The sequence below is a fragment of the Micrasema longulum genome, unplaced genomic scaffold (genome assembly GCF_059751315.1).
Source record: "Micrasema longulum isolate JH-2025_06_02 unplaced genomic scaffold, ASM5975131v1 h1tg001151l, whole genome shotgun sequence".
Classification (NCBI taxonomy): domain Eukaryota; kingdom Metazoa; phylum Arthropoda; class Insecta; order Trichoptera; family Brachycentridae; genus Micrasema; species Micrasema longulum.
This window is the reverse complement of record NW_028278338.1, coordinates 48,430-70,213: the sequence shown is the minus strand read 5'-3', so window position 1 is coordinate 70,213 and position 21,784 is coordinate 48,430. Positions and strand designations below refer to the sequence as shown.

General features: G+C 37.1%; 2 protein-coding genes across 2 annotated transcripts in view; one reads left to right on the top strand and one right to left on the bottom strand.

Moving 5' to 3' along the window:
• Positions 1 to 21,784, bottom strand: part of Sbf (SET domain binding factor) — a 50,950-nt gene that overhangs the window by 17,639 nt on the left and 11,527 nt on the right. The window contains exons 10-26 of the mRNA XM_088233818.1: positions 17,083 to 17,218; positions 15,286 to 15,407; positions 15,085 to 15,191; positions 14,235 to 14,400; positions 13,088 to 13,193; positions 12,646 to 12,780; positions 11,591 to 11,783; positions 11,360 to 11,502; positions 10,252 to 10,421; positions 9,388 to 9,536; positions 8,668 to 8,818; positions 6,702 to 6,833; positions 5,633 to 5,741; positions 4,434 to 4,627; positions 2,918 to 3,099; positions 2,220 to 2,412; positions 1,259 to 1,394 (exon numbers count right to left, since the gene is read on the bottom strand). Coding sequence (XP_088089944.1) covers positions 1,259 to 1,394; positions 2,220 to 2,412; positions 2,918 to 3,099; positions 4,434 to 4,627; positions 5,633 to 5,741; positions 6,702 to 6,833; positions 8,668 to 8,818; positions 9,388 to 9,536; positions 10,252 to 10,421; positions 11,360 to 11,502; positions 11,591 to 11,783; positions 12,646 to 12,780; positions 13,088 to 13,193; positions 14,235 to 14,400; positions 15,085 to 15,191; positions 15,286 to 15,407; positions 17,083 to 17,218 — 2,524 coding nt within the window. The remainder of the gene's footprint in view (positions 1 to 1,258; positions 1,395 to 2,219; positions 2,413 to 2,917; positions 3,100 to 4,433; positions 4,628 to 5,632; positions 5,742 to 6,701; positions 6,834 to 8,667; positions 8,819 to 9,387; positions 9,537 to 10,251; positions 10,422 to 11,359; positions 11,503 to 11,590; positions 11,784 to 12,645; positions 12,781 to 13,087; positions 13,194 to 14,234; positions 14,401 to 15,084; positions 15,192 to 15,285; positions 15,408 to 17,082; positions 17,219 to 21,784) is intronic.
• Positions 18,479 to 21,492, top strand: LOC148276750 (uncharacterized). The gene is made up of 4 exons (XM_088233817.1): positions 18,479 to 18,580; positions 20,179 to 20,337; positions 20,439 to 20,600; positions 21,242 to 21,492. Exons 1-4 carry the CDS (start codon positions 18,500 to 18,502, stop codon positions 21,404 to 21,406), a joined length of 567 nt encoding a protein of 188 aa, XP_088089943.1. The 5' UTR covers positions 18,479 to 18,499; the 3' UTR covers positions 21,407 to 21,492.

The window sequence follows — 21,784 nt, the reverse complement described above, 5'->3', positions numbered from 1 at the left end:
CGGCCCATTTTTGTGAAATTTCATGCTTTGTGAAGGGTTTCCTAAAGTGTCATAATTATGAAAATACTTGGTTAAATCAATTAAAACTTCTCATATTTATTTAAAACAATTTAATAAGCCATTTTTGTATGATAGTTTGCCAACATTGGCCTTTATGGAGAGCCACATTGCAATGCTCGCACATATACGGGGTCTCACTCTTTTTTTGTGCTTTGTATCCCGGTAAACACGTGATTATAAAAACCGCGCGTTGTGTCCTGGTCCCGTGTTTTCACGCGGTTTACCAGCAGCGAAAAAATACTAATAAAAGTCACTAGATGTCAATAAAATGCACTTTTTTAGACAGCTGGTAAACCACGTGAAAACACGGGACCGGGACACAACGCCTGGTTATATAATCACGTGTTTACACGGCTCCGGGATACAAAGTGTTGATGCCATTTTTTTCTCCTGAATGAGTCCAATAAAATGGAATATTAAAAAGTAACAAAATGCAGGAAATAAATACAGGGTCATGGTTGGCAGAAAAATAGTCAAAATGTGACAATTGCTGTACCAAACTCATTTTTTTATGTATAAAGTAAACATTTTAGTTTTCTATTTTTCTGATTTACTATTAACTTTTCAATAAGTTTTGCATAGGTAAAATAAAACTATAATAACGTCTATGTAAGTTTAATACTGCAAGAGTAAAAAAAAAACAAATTTGGTTTATTGGCATTTTTAATTAAATGGGACAAGTCGCATTGATTGGTATATTTGAATTTTGAAATGAACCAATAAACTGCTTGAGTTAGATTAAATTTAGTACCGCAAATGAATCCTCTCTACTGAAAAAAGTAATACTGCACATACCCTAAATCTAATACAGCGGATGAGACGTACTCGATTTGTATAAAGGCAATACCGCCAATATGCCATAATATGTAACTGCCAGATTAACTTCGTATTAATAATAAATATAAATAATACACACAAAATCAACTGCATTGAAATATATTTTTTAAAGATATCGCACGGTTTTTTTCCCTCCTGAACATTTTGACAAATGGTTCATCCGCAGTATCGAACTTACATAGAGAATAATATATTATATTGCATGAATTGAAAACCTATTTTATTAAATACATAAACCCTGCGTCCCACAAAAATAGTTTTTATTATTCGTTTTACTCTCCTGTAGTGTTTTTATTAGTTATTTTTAATAAGCCCGTTCTTGCCATGTACCTTTCAAATATATGTAATGTGTAGAACATACCTGAGCAGTAATATCCCAACCGTCCTCCAGCGACAAACAGACAGAGGAGCCCTGAGCGTCCAGCAGGTCGACTACAGCGCCGGCTATCTGCATCAGGGACCGGATGAACACCAGCCAACTGGACTCTTCTATTTGTCTGGGAACCAAGTGAGGTAATATTGGTCAAAGTACACAAATATATCATTAAATAAGAAGGAAGTTCAAACCCAGTTCAACAACAGCTTGCTTCCCATTTTCTAACATGGTTATTTAGGACTAAAAAAAAGTCTGTAAAATTGAAATATTTTCTCTCAAAAAGTCCATTGAAACCTTCGCTGTGTGCACTGTAGCCCCATCTTGTTGGAACCAAACATCAGCTAGTTCAATAGCTGGCATAAAAAAATCCTGGATTATAGTAAAATAATGTGCTTCATTCATAGTTACAGCGTGACCGTTTTCTTAAAAAAAAAAGGGGCTGATGAACATTTTTTTTTATATGGAATACCCTGCAGTGACTGTCAGAGTAAAGGGGTATTTGATGAAGTTCTTGGGATTCGCTTTACTCCAGTGTTGCATATTAAACGGAAATCGGAACGTGAAAAGTAGCCCTCTACGGAAAAAAACTTTTCTATTTGCACCAATGCATGCTAGCAACTGAAAACTTTTTGAAATTTCCAGCCGGTCTCGTATAAACAAAACTATCATCCACCTTCTGTGACCCCCTCGGTATTCATGGCACCCTTTTCAAAAACACAAATTCCATGCGCCACCCCGCAGTTTATTAATTGATTTCCAGGTTCAGATCTGAAAATAGGCCATAGAACTTCTAGCGTGGATCCTTCTACCGTCGAGTACTGTAAACTCTCAATGCGCTTATATCAGAAATTTACATCCCATATAAAGCTAAATTTTGCAAGTTCCACACACCGCCAAGCAGCCTTTTCATCAGCATAAATAGCGTGACATAATATAGGGATGCTACCTGTAGAAGCTGGCATCGGGATCAGGCTGCGAAGGCACGCACGCGCGGAGCAGCTTCTTGAAGGCGTGCTTGCAGGCACGCGCGTCGGGGTACTCCAGCGGCACGCCCTCGCAGCCGCGAACGCCGCTGGCCCAGCCACTCCAGCCGCCCTTCTCGCACAGCACATACAGAGCGGGCCGGCGCGACCCACACACTGTAAAAACAACACGGCAATTTAGCATTTTGGAAGAAATACTAAAATCAATCAAATTCAATCTTAAACTTAACTTTAACTAAACGTAACCAGGCTTAACCCTACCTAACCTAGCCGTTTTTTACGGTCGTAAGAGTAGCAAGCTACTCGCAAGTGGACCATATGTGAGTAGCTTGCTACACTTACCTGTAATCTGTCTAATTTATTACTTATTAATTTAATTTTTCTACCTATAAATTGATGTCAATTTTATACTTGTTACTGTAAGTCCCGACTATATATGGATTTTATTTCTAGCAAGTCGGGACGTGAATATAATAAAAGTCGTGTAGGTATTTTGATTAAAGAATGCAGCGCAGTTTCTCCAGGTGACAAATTGAAAGACGTCGGCTGAGGACAGACAGAGATGGAGGGGAAAGTTGAAGGAGGCCAAAGCTCGACACGGGCTGTAGCGCCATTGGAGAGAGAGAGGTATTGTGATTATGTGTCCATCAGGTTCTAGTACCTGAGTCAGCATCGGCCCCCGAGTTGCGGGCGTCGGGCCTGTTGAGCGTGTTGAGGTCGGCCTGCGAGCCCCCGCGTCGGTCCTTCAGGGAGCCCCAGCGGCTCAGCTGGCGGGCTCCTGCCCCCACAGACACGCTGCTGCCCCCGGCGCCCCCCTTTCCTCCGCTGCCACGAGGGAACACGCTGGAAACAAAAGCCAAATGTGGTTAGGTTAGGTGAAGGAATTAATATGTTTGACAATTTTGATAATATTATTTGTTATAAGCAGGCAGCTTTTACTGGTGGGGCTTTTTGTCTGCGTTTTTCTTCTTTAAAAAAAGCATCTAAACGTTTTTTTAAACTAGTTGACAGAAATGAAATGGACAACTAGGCTTGGCAATTTATTCCAGTCTGAAACCACCCAGGAAAGGAAGTTTTTCTTAGAATTGAGGTGGAATTTGGGACAACAGAGCCTCCAGTTAGGACACTGTAAATTTGTGTTTAGATTGAATTGATACATCTTGTGCCGGGGACAGTCATAGTTATAATTTAGTTTCTAATAAGTTTCTATCAAGTCCCCTCTCCACTGTCGTTTTTCCAATGAAGTCCTAGTGCTTTTAATCTACCGTACGGGTATCCTTATCGAGTAATTTGTGAATTTTCGTAGCACATCTTTAGACTTTTACTAGTGTCATTTGAACAAAAAACAAAGAAATTCATCATCATCATAATAAGCTCGACAGCCCTGAGTGGACCTTGGCTGAATCCAGAAATCTCCTCCACTCTTGCCGGTCCGCTGCCCTTCCTCTCCAGTTCCTAACTTCCAACATTGTCGTATCTGCACTAATGCAATCCGTCCATCGCATTTTGGGCCTTCCCGGTCTTCGTCGTCCTTGTGGCACAGAGAGTGTTGAGAGGTTTATGGGGTTTTCATCGTCAATTCTAATTATATGGCCAGCCCACCTCAAGCGCCCCACCTTGATGGAGTAGATTACATCGGGTGTTCTGTAGATTTCATATTGTTCCCTATTGTAGCGACAACGCCAATGGTTGCTTTCTCTCACAGGGCCATAGACAACTATGAGCTGTCTTCTTTCGAAGGCTGCAAAAGCTCCCTTAATATTATTTGTCATAACCCAGGTTTCAGATGCATATGTCAGGATTGGTTTAATCAGAGTTTTATACAGTATTATTTTAGTATATTTTCGTACTAGTTTGGACCATAATTGTTTCTGAAGCGCAAAACAAATAAAACACATTTTTCAAATAACGCGTATCTCAAAGAAGATGCATATTCTTTAGAATACATTAACATATATTTAGATAAAACATTTAAAAATCATGAATACTTTAAAAACAAAAAAAAAAACACTAAAGTTTCAGAAAAAATACCTGATTTATAAAGTTTTTATTGTCTCCTGTAATTTACACATCTAAAAGTAGATTTAATATATTTTTCTCTGCACCCAACAACAATATGGAGTCCTTCCCGGGGAGGATTCTGCCCCTAGAGAGATATATATTAGAGCGATTCTCACCTCAGCGTGCCCATGGCGCGGGAGAAGAGCGGGTTGGTGTGGCGGCGCGCGGCATCGGGGGTATTGCTGGGCTCCTCAGCGCCCCCCAGCAGGATGGAGTCCAGGCTCAGGGAGGACTCGGAGAGGGCCCAGCCCGCCTGCCCACTGCGGCTCCCCATACGGCTGGCCGCCACCAGGGCACACAGGAAACGCTCCTAGAGTGTTAACATCATTAGAAATACGTGCACCCAATATTTTTGAGTACAACTGCCAAATTTAAAACCCATACTTCGAGAAAGATAGATTTTGAAAAAGGTCAATGAAGATTAATATGTATTTCATTGCTATGTATTCATCCTTTATTTTTTGAATACTCTGTTTTACCTCTTATGTATATTGTAAAAAAAAACAAAAAATTTAAATAAAAAGAAAAAAAAAGAATTAAAAAAAGATGGTAGTTTCTCTGCCCATTCTTAAGAGGTATGCGAGGGAGAGCGGTTAGATGAATAGGTGTTTGAATATAGGTTTTCTGTCACTCTCTCGCAGATGCCTCCCCAAATAAAGTGAGAAAAAACAACTGCACGTTGCACTGATTATGCCTAATAATTGTCAAAATTGAGGTCACGTATTCCTATTTTCTGCACTCCAAAAAATGTGCCTATTTTGATTTTGTTTTATGAAAGTATCAGAAATAAACTTTCTGTGTCATACCGTACGTCTGAAGACAGCAGATAAGATGAGAGCGCTTTTAAGGGTTTTTAGATAGTTTTAGGGTTTAGGGAAATAAGCTCCTATAAAAGACAATTTTTTGTAAAAAATAAAAAAAACTATAGGGACACATCAATGGTGGATATTTTTATTTAAAAAATCATCCATAATCTAGAAAGAAAATACGGGAATACGTTTGTTTGAATGAAAGTCAGACCGCGCATCTCCGTAAGAGGTTGAAATGAAATAGGCTTATCTAAATTTCTAAATTTGATGCAACAGAGAGGGAAAACATTTTGAGAAGGAAATATAGAAGGCTCATGACCTGTCATTGGCTGGTTTAAGTGGCCACTTTGCACACTGTGTAACATTCACCATTCTGCCTACGTTTACACACCCACATTTCCTTAACTCTTTCATCAATTAAGTTTTGTGAAGTAAAAGTGCTGAAACCTTTATATTAATAAACCATGATTATTATTATTATTTGAATATATAATTAAAATAATGACCTGTTCCAAACTAGATGTGGTCTCCGTACTACCGGGAGCGTTAGACTGCTGTCCGGGGTGACTGGACTTCAGCATACCGATCACACCTTTGTGGTGACTGGCTGATGATCTGAAATGAGCAATGATATATGATTTAGGCTAGAGAAATATTTTCAAGAGGAATAATAATATCGAGTTTCAGATATGGAATCCCTGTGTTGTTAAGGATATAAACTAGTTGGAAAGAGTCCAATGACGAGCTACAAGTTGTCGCCGGGCCTAAAACGGCTTCCATATGTGGAGAGACTGGAAACTCTCGCTCTCACAACGCTGCAGGAACAGCGAGAAACGGGTGACCTGATACAATGAAAGCATCCACCTCTTTTCCGAAACTGTTCATAAAGACTTGAGTCTTTCTTCAGTTTCGCATATCAATATCAATTTTTTTTTAAACTAATTAAGCGAAAATTTAATATTTCTTTACAATCAAACCGCGGAAACAACTTTAAAAGCTTTCATTGTACCCCTCGCTGCAGTATTGTCAATTTGTGATCAATCAAATACACATGGTCAGCACAATCACCCTTTTCTAATTTCCCAGTATGACAGTGAAGGAATACAGTGTTAGTTCCAAATTGAGACCGCGGCCGCACGTTCTAGGGTGACCCGATAGAGACATACGAGATACTCAACAGTCACCATAGCTGCCCAAATTTGGATCCCATGTTTGAGCTTAAAAAAGATGCTCGTCTTCGAGGCCAGAGTCTCAGACTGGAGAAAACGAGATTCAATCTAAATCCACGGAAGCATTTTCTGAGCAATGAGGGTTGTTGATGGTTGGAATAAGCTCCCACAAGAGCTGATCTCAATGGGTTTAAAATGGACTAGATTTGTTTCGGAAAAGTTAAAGTGCGCCAACAACTAATTTTCATTAAAAAGCATATCAGCTTTAAGCCGCTCGCTTAAAAATAATATAATAATAATAACTTGTCATTCCACTAAGGTCTACCGATTTAAAACCCATTTTTTCAATAAAGTGCAATGAAGAAAATAAAATGTAGAACCAGCAAAGGCCAGATGACTATTGTACCTTGCTAGTATGGCGCCCGTGCGAGGATGTCGCCAGGTGAGAACCGGCACTCTGCCCTGGCGGTAACAGCGGGCGTACCTGCGGATGGAGTCGTCGGGTACGTTTGCTGGCACAGCCAGAAGAGCGGGGTAACTGAAAAATGTGTAAAATATAATTTGTTTGAAATTTTGTAACTACAATTTTATTTCGAAGACAGTATAATTTAATATTGATATCAAAGCAAAAATTTGTTTTTTTTATTACGCTGTTTTTCAATCATAACAATGATTATTAATGTTAGTAAATATTATTATATAAGCACTTTGACTTTTTATATCTACCAGTTTTGAGAAGTACCCGTCTCTTCGTCTGAACACTCACTACACCAACATGCATGTCAAAACATGCACTAAATATAGCATATACCACTTTTTGATTAAAAAAATATCCAATTGTGTAATGTTCAACTTTTAGGCCCTTCCCTTCCTAACCCCCCCCTCCTCCACATTCTGAAACATATCACTAAATATTATTACATAATTTTAGTGCATGTTCAGACATGGTGGTGTTTGCATCCCCTTTAACTCTGCATGTAATTTATGTATTTTTTCATAAATACTATGTATACTACGGTGATGGTAAAAGTGAAAGTGTATTTTACTATTTGCATGTTGGTGTAGTGAGTGTCCTGACGATGAGACGGGTACGTTTCGAAATCGGTACACATAAAAAGTGGGCAAGTGGTTATATACTCATATTTACTAACATTGATTGAAATGTTTGACCACAAAGTGCTTTGAACTCAAGTTATATAACAATGATTTTTTTAATGAGATTATCAAAAAAAACATTGTACATAAGTAAATGTGATATCAGGAAAGTTTCAAAATGTGTCTCACTTCACATTACATTTTGGCGTAGAGTTTTTTTTAAAATTTTTTTATTCATAAATTTCATAAAAAGTACAAGTTTTTGTAAAATTCTAAACATAACTACTTTTACACATCTAGTAAATTTTATCACTGTAACTCTCCAAAAAAAGAGACTAACTCTTGTGCTTGGAGAGTGACTTACACTGTTTCAGTTGTTTATTTATAAGAGTTTATATAATTTTAATACGAGTACATGAAAAGAAAAAGAAAAACATAGGATATATAAAGAATAAACATAAAACAATAATACATTCATACTAATTAAAATTTAATGTTGTTTTTACACGAGTTCAAAAAATTTATTTAGATTAACTTTAAATTTATTTATCGATATATTATTTTTAATAGTTTTTAGATCATTAGGAAGATTATTATAATTTTTTACACCTTTGAAGACAAAGCTATTTTGACTATGACTTGTATGGAATTTTGATATTATGTTGGTATTTCAGTGACTTATTCATTTCAAATTCTTTTATTTTTTCTTTTTTATATATTTGTATAATAGAATTTATTTTATAAAGAGTGTCTACTGTATGAACCTTAAATATTTTAAATAGACTTTCCGTATTGAATGTTGAGGGTTTCTTTAAAATTACTTTGATAATTGATCTTTGTAATATTTTAAGAGGGTTTAATATATTGGCATATGCACCACCCCAGTTATAAAAACTTTTCCTCTCGCTGAAGATGTAGCTGATCTGAGCGTAAGACGTCCGTCAGCTAGTTCATCTGGAATGCATAGTTCCCTTAGATATTCCGGAGCAGAGTTGTGCAGTGACCTATACATAAGCCAACAGAGGTCGTATTCCACCCTCTGTGGTGTGCGTAGCCAGTGTGATTCCCGAAGTCGTGGAGTGATATGACAGAAAATAAGTCTCGCTGCGGCATTTAGTACAGTTAATACTAATTAGACTGTACGCGAGTCTCACTTCAGGTATTGTAGAATTTTGTAGTGTTACTGTCAGTGTTAAGTAGTCTTGTTTGTATCGCTTTTTATTATTTTATTTAATCAGTAATCATGAAAAAACATGAAATACACCATTTATATTTACCTTCTGCACAGGGAGTATGTTCCATTGACGGCCGACAGTCGGAAGTGATCGTTGGTCAGCCCGAGCCTCTGCCAGTCCTTCACGTATCCTCGCTCCGCCTTCCTGCTGAGCGAACTTCCTCCCATTCCTGAACCGTTCTCCAGGTCTTCAACTGTAAGCCGATCTTATAATGCAATGTTTGTTCTATAACAATACTTCTAAAGAGACAGAAAAATTTCAAGTTTGGCAGCCCATGTATGAACCTAAGTTTGTGACACTTAGCCACCACCGCTCGCAGCACCAACTTGAAAAATTAATCATCATCATTCCCTTTTCGCACCTAATGGTGCATAGGGCATTGAATTGATATACCAACCCCTTCAGGTACCAGTCTAGGGACAAGAAATATTCTAGTGTGATAACACCCTTTTGAATAAATATTTTGTATCAACCATATCGGTAATCGAACCCGAGACCTCTTGCGTAGTAGGCAAACATTCTGACCATTACACCACGAGGCCGACAATGTGTGGCGTTTCATAATCTTCAATCGCTTTTATATTTTTATTTTATTTTTATTTATTTTAAGTTAATTCTCCACAAAATTGCTTCTCAACATTTTTTGTCAAACGAATACATTCATCCATAATGAATTTGATGAATTTATCAAAAATGCGGAACGGTAACAAAAACATTCTTTGTCTCTGCTGATCTATCTAGGTTAAGAGAATGTCCACTTACTGGAAAGGTCATCGGAAGGAGTGGCGGGGGGAGCTGTGAGGGACCTTGCACCCGGTGATGGCAGAACGTATTTCTGTCTCTTCCCGGAACCTTTTTGCTTAAAGCCAGCCCGCCTTGCTGTTTTTAGCAATGTCTTTTTGGCCAAGCCCCTAGAAAAAAAAACTTGTAAATTAAAATACACATATTTGTTTATAAATTTGTACAAACTGCTTTAATTTTCAATTGTAAAATGTGAATCGTATTTAGTGCACACCGTGTATTGATTAATGTCCAACGAAATAAAATTTTTGGGCAAATCATGATCACAGATTTTAAAACGCATCTGCGGCTGAAGGTATTATTTGGTATAATCAAATATAGTAAAGAGGATGCGCAGTCTGACTTTTCTTCATACAAACGTATTTCCGTGTTTTCTCTCTGGATTATGGCACTAGAGCGATGATTTTTAACACACTACAGATATTAACCATCGGTGTGTCCCTATCATTTGTTTTATTTAATAAATTGCCTTCTATGGGAACTAGGACCATCCGAAAACCCTTCAAAGCGCCTATCTGCTGTCTTCGGATGTATGGTATACAAATTTAATAATTATTTTTGAAACAAGCAAAACGTGATGATGCAGAAAATTTCTTTCTTATACTCAAAAAAACAAATTTGGAAAATGGGAATTCGAGACCTCAATTTTGTCGATTTTAGTTAGGCATAAACACGCAGAAACACCTGCGAGAGAGTGACAGAAAAAAATATATTCTAATGCCTATTTAATTAAATAGCTCTTCCGCTACATGTCCTCTTAACCCCCCCGGCTTAGTGTGGTGCAAAAAATAAAATAAAAGAAGACCACTTATTGCGGTTACTGACTTGAGTGTGGCGTGTTTCTCTCCTTGCGGGTGCAGGGGCGTCAGCGAGGGCGTGGCGCGCGCCCCGGTAAAGGCAAAGTGCTGTAGGACGTGCGGCGGGTGGCGCAGTCTCCCGATGGTCTTGCGCAGCTGCTCCACTTGCTCCGTACTCACCTCCTCGTCAAACGCCACCTGACACACGGAACAGAGTGCTAAATGTTTGTAACTGAATAAATTGCATCGGCGTTGTTCATGCCATCGATCCGCTATGAGTTTTTCCCAACACAACACTTCAAATAAAAATAAATTATTGCAGAAAGTGGGCAGTATCAGGTGTTAACATAAATTGTGTCGGTTTTTTTCCAAATTTTAAAATGAACGCACATGAAGCAAACATAAAACAAAATGGTAAAGGTCATTTGAAAGCAAATTTTCTGCTCTACAAGATACTATGATTGCTTTTACGTCACATTTTTTAATTTATTTTATTTATCGAGTCTTTATTTAATAAAATACACATGTTATTACAATACTAATACATTAGAAGAATAAAAACATAAACTATTAAAACATATTTGTCCCGATAAACTGTTCAATAATAGTTTGTCATCAGTTTTTATTAAGATTCAAATAAACGAGAACAGACAAAAAAAAGAACATTTATTTATTTTGTCTAGATGCTTTGAAAAAAAATAGAAAATAGATTCATCAAGAAGAAAGAAAAAAAAACTCAATAAAACCAAATAAAACGGTTTGAAATATTTTTAAAAAAGTAGAAAAATAGAGAAAAACAAATTACAATTAAATAAAAGAATATACTTGAATACATTTGAAACTTAAAAAAAAAAAAAAGAATGTTGAATGCTTGAAAAGAATTTTTCAATTTTACTTAAACCAGCCAATAACAGTTCATAAGCCCTGTAAATGCCTAGACTTCCATATTTCCTTCTAAAAAATGTTTTCCCTCTCTGTTGTAACAAATTTAAATCTAAATAACTCCCAAGAGAGGAAATTCAGCCTGTTTACAAACATTTGGACATACTCAAAACATTGTTGATTACACTATTTTGTAAAAATCCATACGAACGCTATTTTAATATAATATTTTTTATGGGTGTTTTGTTAAATACCTTAATGAGTTGGAAAGTGCAAGATCTCAACTGGAGTCCGTCCTGAAGCCACTGGTCGAGGTGCGGCATGTACTGCATCCTCACCGCCTTCTCCTTGGTCAGGGCCATGAGGGGGAACGATCGCACCACTGTCTGTCCGCAAGCTACAATCCATTGAAAAAAACAGTCCGTGAAATTAGGCAGAAAAATCACAAGTTCGGTAGAGCTAGCCGCTACAATGATTGTCATTACCTAGGGGGTCGGTGGGCGCACCCCTGAAGATGAGGCGGTAGTTGGTCAGGAAGAGCGCCCCCTCGGCCGGCAGCAAGGGGCCGAGCGCCGCGCCCCCGTCCTCGCGCCCGTCTGCCACGAGGAAAGCCCGCAGCCCCAGTGCGGGACCTACTACGACCTCCCCGGACACCAGGCACGGCTCCAGAATACGGGGCTGCACAAATCCAGAAAAGAAATGCTCGTTAAACAAAGGAAAATAAACACATTTGGATGTCAGTAAATCTGTACTGCCATCAGTATGGAGTTCCTACTTAACTAAACACATCGCACTGGTGAAAGTTCAAAGATCTGCTACAAAAATACAAAAATTATTGAAAGGAATGCCCTGCCATGGTAGATTAGAAGCACTAGGACTTACATCATTGGAAGAACGACGGGAGAGAGGCGACTTGATAGAAACTTAGAAAGTGAAATAGAAAATGCCAGGAGCTCCTACCCCGGTTGGAGATGACAGAATGAAACGACGATTCTTTAATGTGTATTTATTGCATATTGAATAATATAATACAGAATGGATAATGCGACCCGGGAGTTATTGACTGAACTAAGTGTTTTAACTAAGCGTTTTGACTGATGGTACCTAAGGGTACTACTGCTTATATAGTAGCTGTCCACAATGTTCTCTTTACTTCCCAGTGGGGAGTTGAGTTCATTTTCTATTTCCCTAACTTTTAGCAATTTGACATCCGTGTTAGATAATCAGTAATTTGGATGTTTTTTATTATTTATTGTTTACATACAGTAATGTAAGAATCACCTTCTGCACTGTCCTTAAGACGATAGTAGGTCGGATGACAGTGGGTATTGGTTTCCGGGTGAGTCCCACAAACTTATTAGATATTAAATTATTACTGCCCTATATGACTGCCTCCTGCAAGAGTTGTATTAGTTAAATTGCAACACCAATTTACGGGGTCATTATTAGAAGCTCCATTGTCCCCAATTCCACCTCAATCGACATAGGCGCACGCACCAGCAAAGCCCGCCTCTTTTATTTATTGAGAAAGATTACATACCTTCTGAATAGGTGGTAGCCTTTTGCTTTCTCTACTGACAGCTTCCAAGATCTCCATGTGCATGTGCACCACACCGGGAACCATCTGGTGCAAGCTTCTAATGTGCTCTGAAGTAACTCCTCCTTCGGTGCAAACCTGTAATAAGCAATTCATAAATTTCAAGTTAATATATTTTAGACATATATAACTAATCTTTTATTAAGTACTCTCATACTATATACATAAAAAATATTGAATCTTCACTTTTATATTGAATTTTAAAATTAACATAGAATGCATAAAATCTGAATATCACAGAAATGTTTTACCTGAAGTGTTTTTAAAGGTGCGTGTAGAATAAGCCAAGCGTGTGCCATTTTTATATTTTTTAATATTTGATCTCTTTAATTACAAATTAACGGATATTCATTTGCATGAATAAAGAATAAATCAAATGACCTACTTTATCTACAAATCTGGAGACCATCTTGATGATATTGACTCCTGCCTCTCCCGGATCAGCTTCCTCAAAACCGGATTCTGCATCAGCACTGTCGGACTCCACAACACTATAAATTCAATTATACATTATCTTAATGAATCGCGACTTATTTGTACCATTCATGGAGGAGGATAAGAAAAACTGTTTTTAGTGGATGAAAAATGCTGATTTTGAAGTTACCTAGTTGTGGTAATTACCCCGCTATTGTTTTTTTGTCGTTATTATGTGAGTGCCTGGCCGGGAATGACAATGTTTAACAACTGCCAGGCCACCATAGAACAACTTATGTTCACCGGTTACTTAAATTTATGTTCAATTCCTTTTCCGCGTCTAAATTCATTTAACAAAATTGCCTACATATTTTAATCGTAAGTTCAGTATAAAAAATGTAATCAATATTTAAAACCTAGATTTGATTTAATAGCATGTAAATCTTATATTATATGTTAGCGATATCTTTCATTTCATAAAGCACGCAACCTCACTCCCCATGTAACAATGAGGAACTTCAGCCCTACGGGAAATTAGGTACAAAAAATGTTTTCTTGCGCAGTAAAAATTAGAACATTAAATTGTATGGCAAAATTTCTTAAAAACGTACGAAAATAATAATAATAAACATTTGAATAAAAATGCACTACTTTGAATGACGTCACTGGTTCATATGAACCATCCAATGATATGAGAGCTTTGAAGGATATCCGGTTTGGTAACCGTAAACGAACCAATCGGAAGAACTGTCATCGAACAACCTCTGACGTCACACGCGGAGTTATTTTAGAAATACAAAACTTTGTAAAATCATAGCGCTGATAATACGATATATAAAAAAAAAAAATTGGCTTGGTTTAATATTCTATTAACAAAAAAAAAGCAAAAAAAAGACACTGAACTTTCTCATTAGCTAAAATGCATGGTTGTCTATTCAATTTATTCACATGTAAAAACTCACAACATTATGATGGGATGACTCCTCAGGTAGGAATGGTTATGTTAAATTATGTAATAATAGGTTACGTCGGGTCGTAATCTAAGACCAAAAAACAAATAAATGGTTAGTAATCCATTTAGTTTTTGTATCCACAAGAGTAGATAGAATAACCATCACCTGTTGGTTATAGAGTTGCTAGCTCTCTCGTCCTCGTGGTGCCTGGGCACATCCTGGCGGCGCCCGGCCTCCAGCGGAACGAGCAGGTACACCATACGGTTGGCAAAGTGTATGGCCTGGCTGTAGATGGTGGACTCTTCGCTCTTTATGAGCTCCTGTTGCTTCTCTGAAATCAAAATGCACAATTTCAATACCACAATTTAAGGAGTACCACCATTCAGAAGGTGATATATGATTGGTATCATTAAATCCATATAAAGTTTTATATCATCAACAAATAGTCATTTTACTTTAATGAAAGTTCAGACTATATACAAGCAAATCATTACGCCGTTTCTCCGTAGGGGTACACGGAGAGGATAGAATGCTAATCACTCTGTCTTTCCATACAGACCTGGCATTCTCTACATTCATACATCTCTAATGCAGAGCGCTGAGTACTCGCACTTTTGACATCTTCCAGTATTTGTTAGATTTGGCCTCATGTCTATCTCGGTCTTCTTCGTTTTTCGCATTCATCAACATTCGCATTGTAAATCTTTTTAGCCGTTCTTTCGCCGTCCATTCGGTATAAATGTCGAAACGGACACAGATCACATTTCTTGAATTTGTCGATAATGCTAACCACAATCTTACACAATGCATAGATCTTGATATTTGTACACCTATTACGCATACATAATTTTACCACATATTGGCCTGAGAGATCGCATTTCGATAGCTTATATCATTTATGTAAATAAAAAAAATTACATTAGGCTTAAGTGAGATCCTTGGGGAATGCCACTCGTCCCTGTGAATTTTTGAAACATCATTAATAATGAAGGATAACTAATGAAATTATTATTACCTGGATCGATGTTTTGCCATAATCTCATTTGTTCAGCAGCGATTTCCAGAGCACTTGGCTCCTGCGAGCGCAGTAAACTGTCGGCTAAGGGCGCCTCGGGGGAATCTCTGGAAACAACAAATACCGATCTTAGTACACTCCTCACTACGGAGACTATAGGTTAATAATGAATAAGCCGATCTTGCGCATAGGTGGGCATACCTTGGACTGGAAGCCTGGAGGGCAGCAGGCGAGGGGGGAGCATATAGAGCTTTAATATCTCTCTGGACATCCTGGTAGAAGGCTGCTTCCCAGAATTGTTGGTTTTGCCAAACGGAGTGTTCCTGGAAATGTATTGAACATTGATTACCTTTCACATTTGTATAAATATATTTACAATCTCAGTCACCAAATTATCTGTTGAATTTGTCAGTCTCGCAGTGTCAGTGTATTTGCCTTCTATTGATAAGACTTATTGTAGGATTCCCGACATTGTGATATTTCCAGTTTCTTAGCTGGTATTTGAAACATAAAGACGGTGCAGGACAAGACAATGGTACAGTACAACAATTCAGCCAAAGTTCACGTGAGGAACACTGCAAAAATGAATACACGACGATGCACATTACGAGTGAGTTAGCAAAAATAATTTTTCTTTTACACTTTGTCACACTTTACAAGTTGTATATTAAGTTCAATAATATTATAACAATATGATAAGTCGGACATGATAAACGAGCAATAATATGACAGCCCGCACATCGGAACTTAACATTATACGCACGTTATAGATAACTAAATCAACTAAATTTGTACTAATATTGTGTGATTCCGCATGTTCAAAGTGACATTACAAACGAATTAAATATTATGATGTTTAAGAGTATAATATTGCAACGAATCCCTGTTTCTTTGTACCTATTACATATTTTTATTATCAATAAAATAACTAATTTATTTACACATATTTTTACTTGGCAGTGCACTGCACTTATGCACATACTAAGGAGCTGCCTCTGCTTTTATACCGAGATGTATCAAAATTATTAACTCAATAATTTAAAATTATATATGGAAGTCAAGGCATTTACAGGGCTTATGACCTGTCATTGGCTGGTTTAAGTGGCCACTTTACACAATGTAACATTCACCATTTTGCCTATGTTTGAACATCTTCCATATATCCTAATTTAAGGTATTCTCCATCCCCGTTGTAATTTGTTAATCTTAATGACTCCCGGGGGGGTGAAATCCAGTCTTTTGTCTATGAACATTTGGACAAACTCAAATATTGTAACAAAACACATAGTTTACCCTGAAGATAGTTCCTGCAATCACCCAAAAAAGATGCATATTGAAAGTAGTCATGTTCGCTTTATATACATATTAACTTTGTAATTTCTTTTGGATGCCATCTATGCGTCATTTTCGGGAAAAAATAAGTGCGGAAGCAATACGCACGCGCGGAGCAAGTGGCTATTGTCCTATTGTCCTGTCTGTGAGCGTTCACTCGAGGGCGATGCGGCCATGCGTGTTGGTGGGGGTTATACATTGTCCCGCTGATAGCCTGCCTATCTATCTATATGACAATGTCTGAAGACTAATTATTATCTTTCTTCCGAGTAAAATGAATGTGGATAAATCCCCATGTTCCCACTAGAAGCGTAAGACTGATAATTTTACCTTCATGTAACAAAAATTATCAAGATACACTGCGATTGGTGTATAAATGCAGTGCCCTATGCACCATTAGGTGCGGAAAGGGAGTGAAGAAGATTTTACCAGATCAGTATGTTCAAATTAATATAACGTAAAGTACATCTTCTCTATTAGTCTCCCTACCTGTATGCACATGTAGGCAAACTGTATGACTCCCGTACAGAGCCTTCTACAGAATGCTGTGGTCAGGGGAAGTAAGGCGGCGGCCACTCCTTGTTCATCCATTGCCGAGTCATCTTGAAGGGCACAATTCCAGTTTTGAAATAACGTAAAGTACATCTTCTCTATTGGTCTCCTTACCTGTATGCACATGTAGGCAAACTGTATGACTCCCGTACAGAGCCTTCTACAGAATGCTGTGGCCAGGGGAAGTAAGGCGGCGGCCACTCCTTGTTCATCCATTGCCGAGTCATCTTGAAGGGCACAATTCATCAATCTACAAAAAAGAAAAATCGTTTAGTTCGTGTTTTATAAGAGTTTATAAATGAACTTGTTATGTAAAAAGCAAAGTGAAAAGAAAAGTGAAACCGAGATAATAGCACTTTTGTGAAAAGGGTGAAAAATCTAATCTATACAAATGTTTTTTTACTTTAACAAATGATAAATGATGCATGCATTCGTTTTTTTATAGTACAAAAAAGAATTTAATTATGTACATGACCAGATTTAATGATTTTTAATGGCTTGCTGACCACACAACCTAAGATGTAGATATTTCATTTTTATAATAATTTAAAATATAATATAATTTACATTTTCTGTACTGGCAACTCATATAAGACAGTACATATCCCGTTCCTTCCCAAATCCTTCCTATTTCAAATTCTTGTGCTTCTACCGTCCTGTGAGCAAGTCACATGTGAAAAGTTGTCTCTCTGATAAATCTTTATCATATCCTGCGTCATAATATTTCGTACAAAGTGAAGTGAGAGTTGTATAAACAGGCTAAATTATACAGTTCATCATCATCTACACGATACCGGTATCCGTGCTGCAGCAATAGTGAAGTGCTCTATATAAGAAACAATCGGAAGAACTTTAAAAGTGAGTAAAAATTTCCATACAGTCCACTAAATTCTAATTCCCTCTGTTATCAGTGTACAATACCCGAAAGGCATTGAGATGACCAAACATGATTATTTTGTTGATTTCAATGATACTATTATTTTGTATATTTGATTATGTATGAATCTAAATTTGTATAATTTACATTTTAATATTTATATCTGGTTGAATTTTTTACATTGTATTCTTTGGAATTTTATTATTTATTACTTATACCTTGTTTTTCTGGATTGTTATTCTATTGCATCACGTGTCATTATAATTTAATCTAATTAATTTTACTATGTATTTTTTTATTGCTAATTATTATGGCTTGACACGGGCACAGCCTAAAAAGTCTTAATAAGTTCATTAGTATTTAAAGGAGTGTATTTTTTTAATTAAATAAATAAAATTTAAAAATAACTACAAATTATGAATCCAAATCCATCCAATAATAATAATTGCAGCATTAAACAAAACACCGATCATATTATTGAAAACAAAGGGGGCAGGCAGGTATGATAAATTAGTCATTGTCACGGAGATTGCCATTTTTCTGAAAGGGCAGGAAACAGATTAGGCACGCAATACACAGGGCACAGGGCACAGGTGATATGGAAACAATACACCGCTGCTCGTATTCTCGTACAGTCTGTGTTCTCCGGACAGAATGTTCAATTTACACTTTGTGATATTGTTGGCGATTATTTTTATGGCGAAAAACCAAAATGTTTCGGCGGAACCCCAAATGGTAAGATATAGATATTGCTATCGGAATTTTCACACCAACCATCATCGTTCCCCTTTCGGCGCCCAGTGGTGCATAGGGCGCTGCACTGTGTTCCAATGAGGAAGTTCGGTGCTTTTCAGTTTTTATTGCAGTGAGAAATTGGATACGAAAGATGTTTTCTTACACGTGGTAAAAATTAGAGCATTCAGCTGTACTGAAAAGTTTCTCAAAAATGTATGAAAAAATTATTAAAAATAACACAAACAACAAACGAACCATCACGCCGTTTACCCTTAGGGGTAAGCAGAGAGGATAGAACGCCATATCACTCTGTATTTGCATACATATCTCGCTTCCTCTACATTCATACATCCTCTCATGCACGCATGCCGATTATTCCTACTCTTGACATGTCAATCTTCAAGTATTTGATGGACTTGATCGTGCCATGTCTTTCTCGGTCTTCCTCGTTTTCTGCATCCGTCAACATTCGATTCTGTCGATAATGTGTGTCTCAGCCTTGCATAGTTCACAGATCTCAACATTTGATCTCGACACCTATCATACGTCATTTTACCACACTTTTGCCTGAGGGATCGCATTTCGACAGCATTTAGCCAAATTTCGTTTTTCCTCCATACATTAGAGTTGGATAGAATAAAAATTATTTAAATGAAAATGAACTATGTCACAAGTTCTTCCGAATTAACCGATGATAGAGTGTTGTGATTGGTTTCCAGGAAGCAAACTTACCAACCAGCAGAACTCATCGACTAGAACTTGTGACGTCACAGTCAGGGAGTAATTTCAAAATTACAAAACTTAAAAAATAATAGCGATGATAATACTTACGACTCTATTCAGTGCCCATTTAGTAGGCAACCCTTACACGCACTGATTAGGTTATGAACATATTTTATGTTGTGGGAGAAATAGTTGAAAAAAGAGGGAGGGGCGTGAGTTTAATGGGTATAGGGTGAAAATATTTTCATAACCTAATCGGTGCATGTAAGGGTTGCCTATTAAAATGCATGGCATGTTGGTTTTATATTTTTGTGCAATAACTATGGTGAAGGTGTTTTTTGGGGGGTTTTGCATGTTAGTTTAATTGGTGTCCTGATGAAGAGACGGGTACGTCTCGAAACCGGTAGACATAGAAAAGTCGGTAAGTGGTTATAAACAAATATTTAATAACATTTACTAATACATATGATTACTATAATGAATTGTAAAATATTAAAACTAAATAAATAAAATTTTGAAAAAAAAAGGCCCAGTATGCTCAAAAAGACAAGTCATGACAATCGTGTATATTGCCAGCGACAGGACTAGAAATCATGTCTGTAACACAGAAAAGTAGCCAGAAACTGAAATGCACGCATGGAAAGACAGATGCTCGGTGTATGTCTAAGAGACAGAATAAGAAATGAAGAAATAAGGTGCTGAACTGGAGTTGTAAATATCATGGATCAATTATTATCGCTAATTTATATATGCATATTTGTTAAAGATCAATGGATTTCGCACATATGAATGATCTGAAACAATAGAAAATACTATCACAGCAAATGTTGTATTAAAATAAATAGTAAATGTCTGTTGATCAATTTCAATTCCAGGCAGGGCCTGCAGACCTGATATTCAAATCCATGAGCCAATGTCCGGACCCAGAACTCTACAAGTACAAGGTGTTCGTAGAGAGAAAAAAGCTCAACAGGACACATGAAGCATTCGACGGGAGCGCTGATCTGGGAATACCCCTGGATGAAAATACCGGGGTGAGTTGATCACCAAATTACAAAGACATTGCTTACATTCATTTATTAATACTTTTTTATGTATACAGTTTAAAATTTATTATTCTGATGTGATTTTACAGATTTACGTGAATATAGCGAAGAAAACAAGTGACGGGTATAAGCCGAATGCCTTTGAGTTCAGGGAAAACGATTCGTGCAATTTCCTCCTGAAGTGGGTTGGAAAAAGCTTTTTAGAAATTCTGGAGAAAATCGGTCAACCTAAATCCTGTCCATTGAAAGAAGTAAGCACATTTTTCTGAACATTTGGTTGATGTATAATTTGACAGAGTTCTTAGTCAAAAAGAAAACTTGATTCAAATTACAAGTCTGTTAGTGTATTATTCAACAACCAACACCACCATGTCAGAACATATACAACTTTTTGATTTAAAAATTATCCAATTGTGTAACATTCAACCTTTTAGCCCCTTCCCTTCCTAACCCCCCACCCACAACATTCAGTTACATATCGCTAAATATTAATAATCTAATTTGAGTGCATGTTTGGACATGGTGGTGTTTGCATCCCCTTAAACTCTGCATGAAATAAATGTATTTTTTTAATAAATACTATGTATACTAGGGTGACGGTAAAGATAAAAGTGTATTTTAGTATTTGCATGTTGGCGTAGTGAGTGTCCTGACGAAACGAGTAGACATAAAAAGTCGGTAAGTGGTTAAATACTAATATTTACTAACATTGATTATATTAGTATTGAATTCAATAGAAAATGCCGAGTTTCTTCTTGGAGTCATTACACTATATTTCAGGTGAAAATTTTTAGCGCGTGTACGTGTCATCAATCGATGGACTATAAACCCCACAGATACAAACCGTTTGTTATTGATAGAATGTTACTGACATGCGGATTTTCTTCCTCAGGGAAATTACAAAATAGAGAACTTCATAATAGACTACCGCCAACTGCCCCAGACCTTGCCCTATGGAGACTTCCGGGCCGATGTGTACCTGGTGAGAGACGGGGAGAAGGTGACTTGCCTGCAAGTGTTCACCGTCATCAAACCGAAAGAAATTTTTGCGGGATAAAATTGATTCAATCCATTCTTGAATACGTGAAATGTTCATACACATTTAAAAATGTAAATAGTAAAGAAATAAATCAATTGTTCTGTGTCTTGGTTCTGTTGTATGCCAAACTGGTGTTAAAAAAACATACAATAAAAATTCCAGCTCATTCACTGATTCAGAAATCAAAAATGGCATTGGAACTTATTAAGGACTAACCTCATTTAGATCTAAATTTGTTGCAACAGAGAGGGAAAACGTTTTTGAGAAGGGAATATGGAAGTCTAGACGTTTACAGGGCTCATGTTCTGTTTAATCATGGGCAGAATGGTGAATGTTACAAAGTGTGTATAATGCTCACGTAAACCAGCCAATGGCAGGTCGTTGATTGGTAAAGAG

Coding starts and splice junctions, on each gene's coding strand:
- LOC148276750 (XM_088233817.1), top strand. CDS start 18,500: ATGTTCAATTTACACTTTGTGATATTGTTGGCGATTATTTTTATGGCG. Junction 20,338..20,438: donor CCCTGGATGAAAATACCGGG/GTGAGTTGATCA, acceptor GTGATTTTACAG/ATTTACGTGAATATAGCGAA. Junction 20,601..21,241: donor AATCCTGTCCATTGAAAGAA/GTAAGCACATTT, acceptor TTTCTTCCTCAG/GGAAATTACAAAATAGAGAA.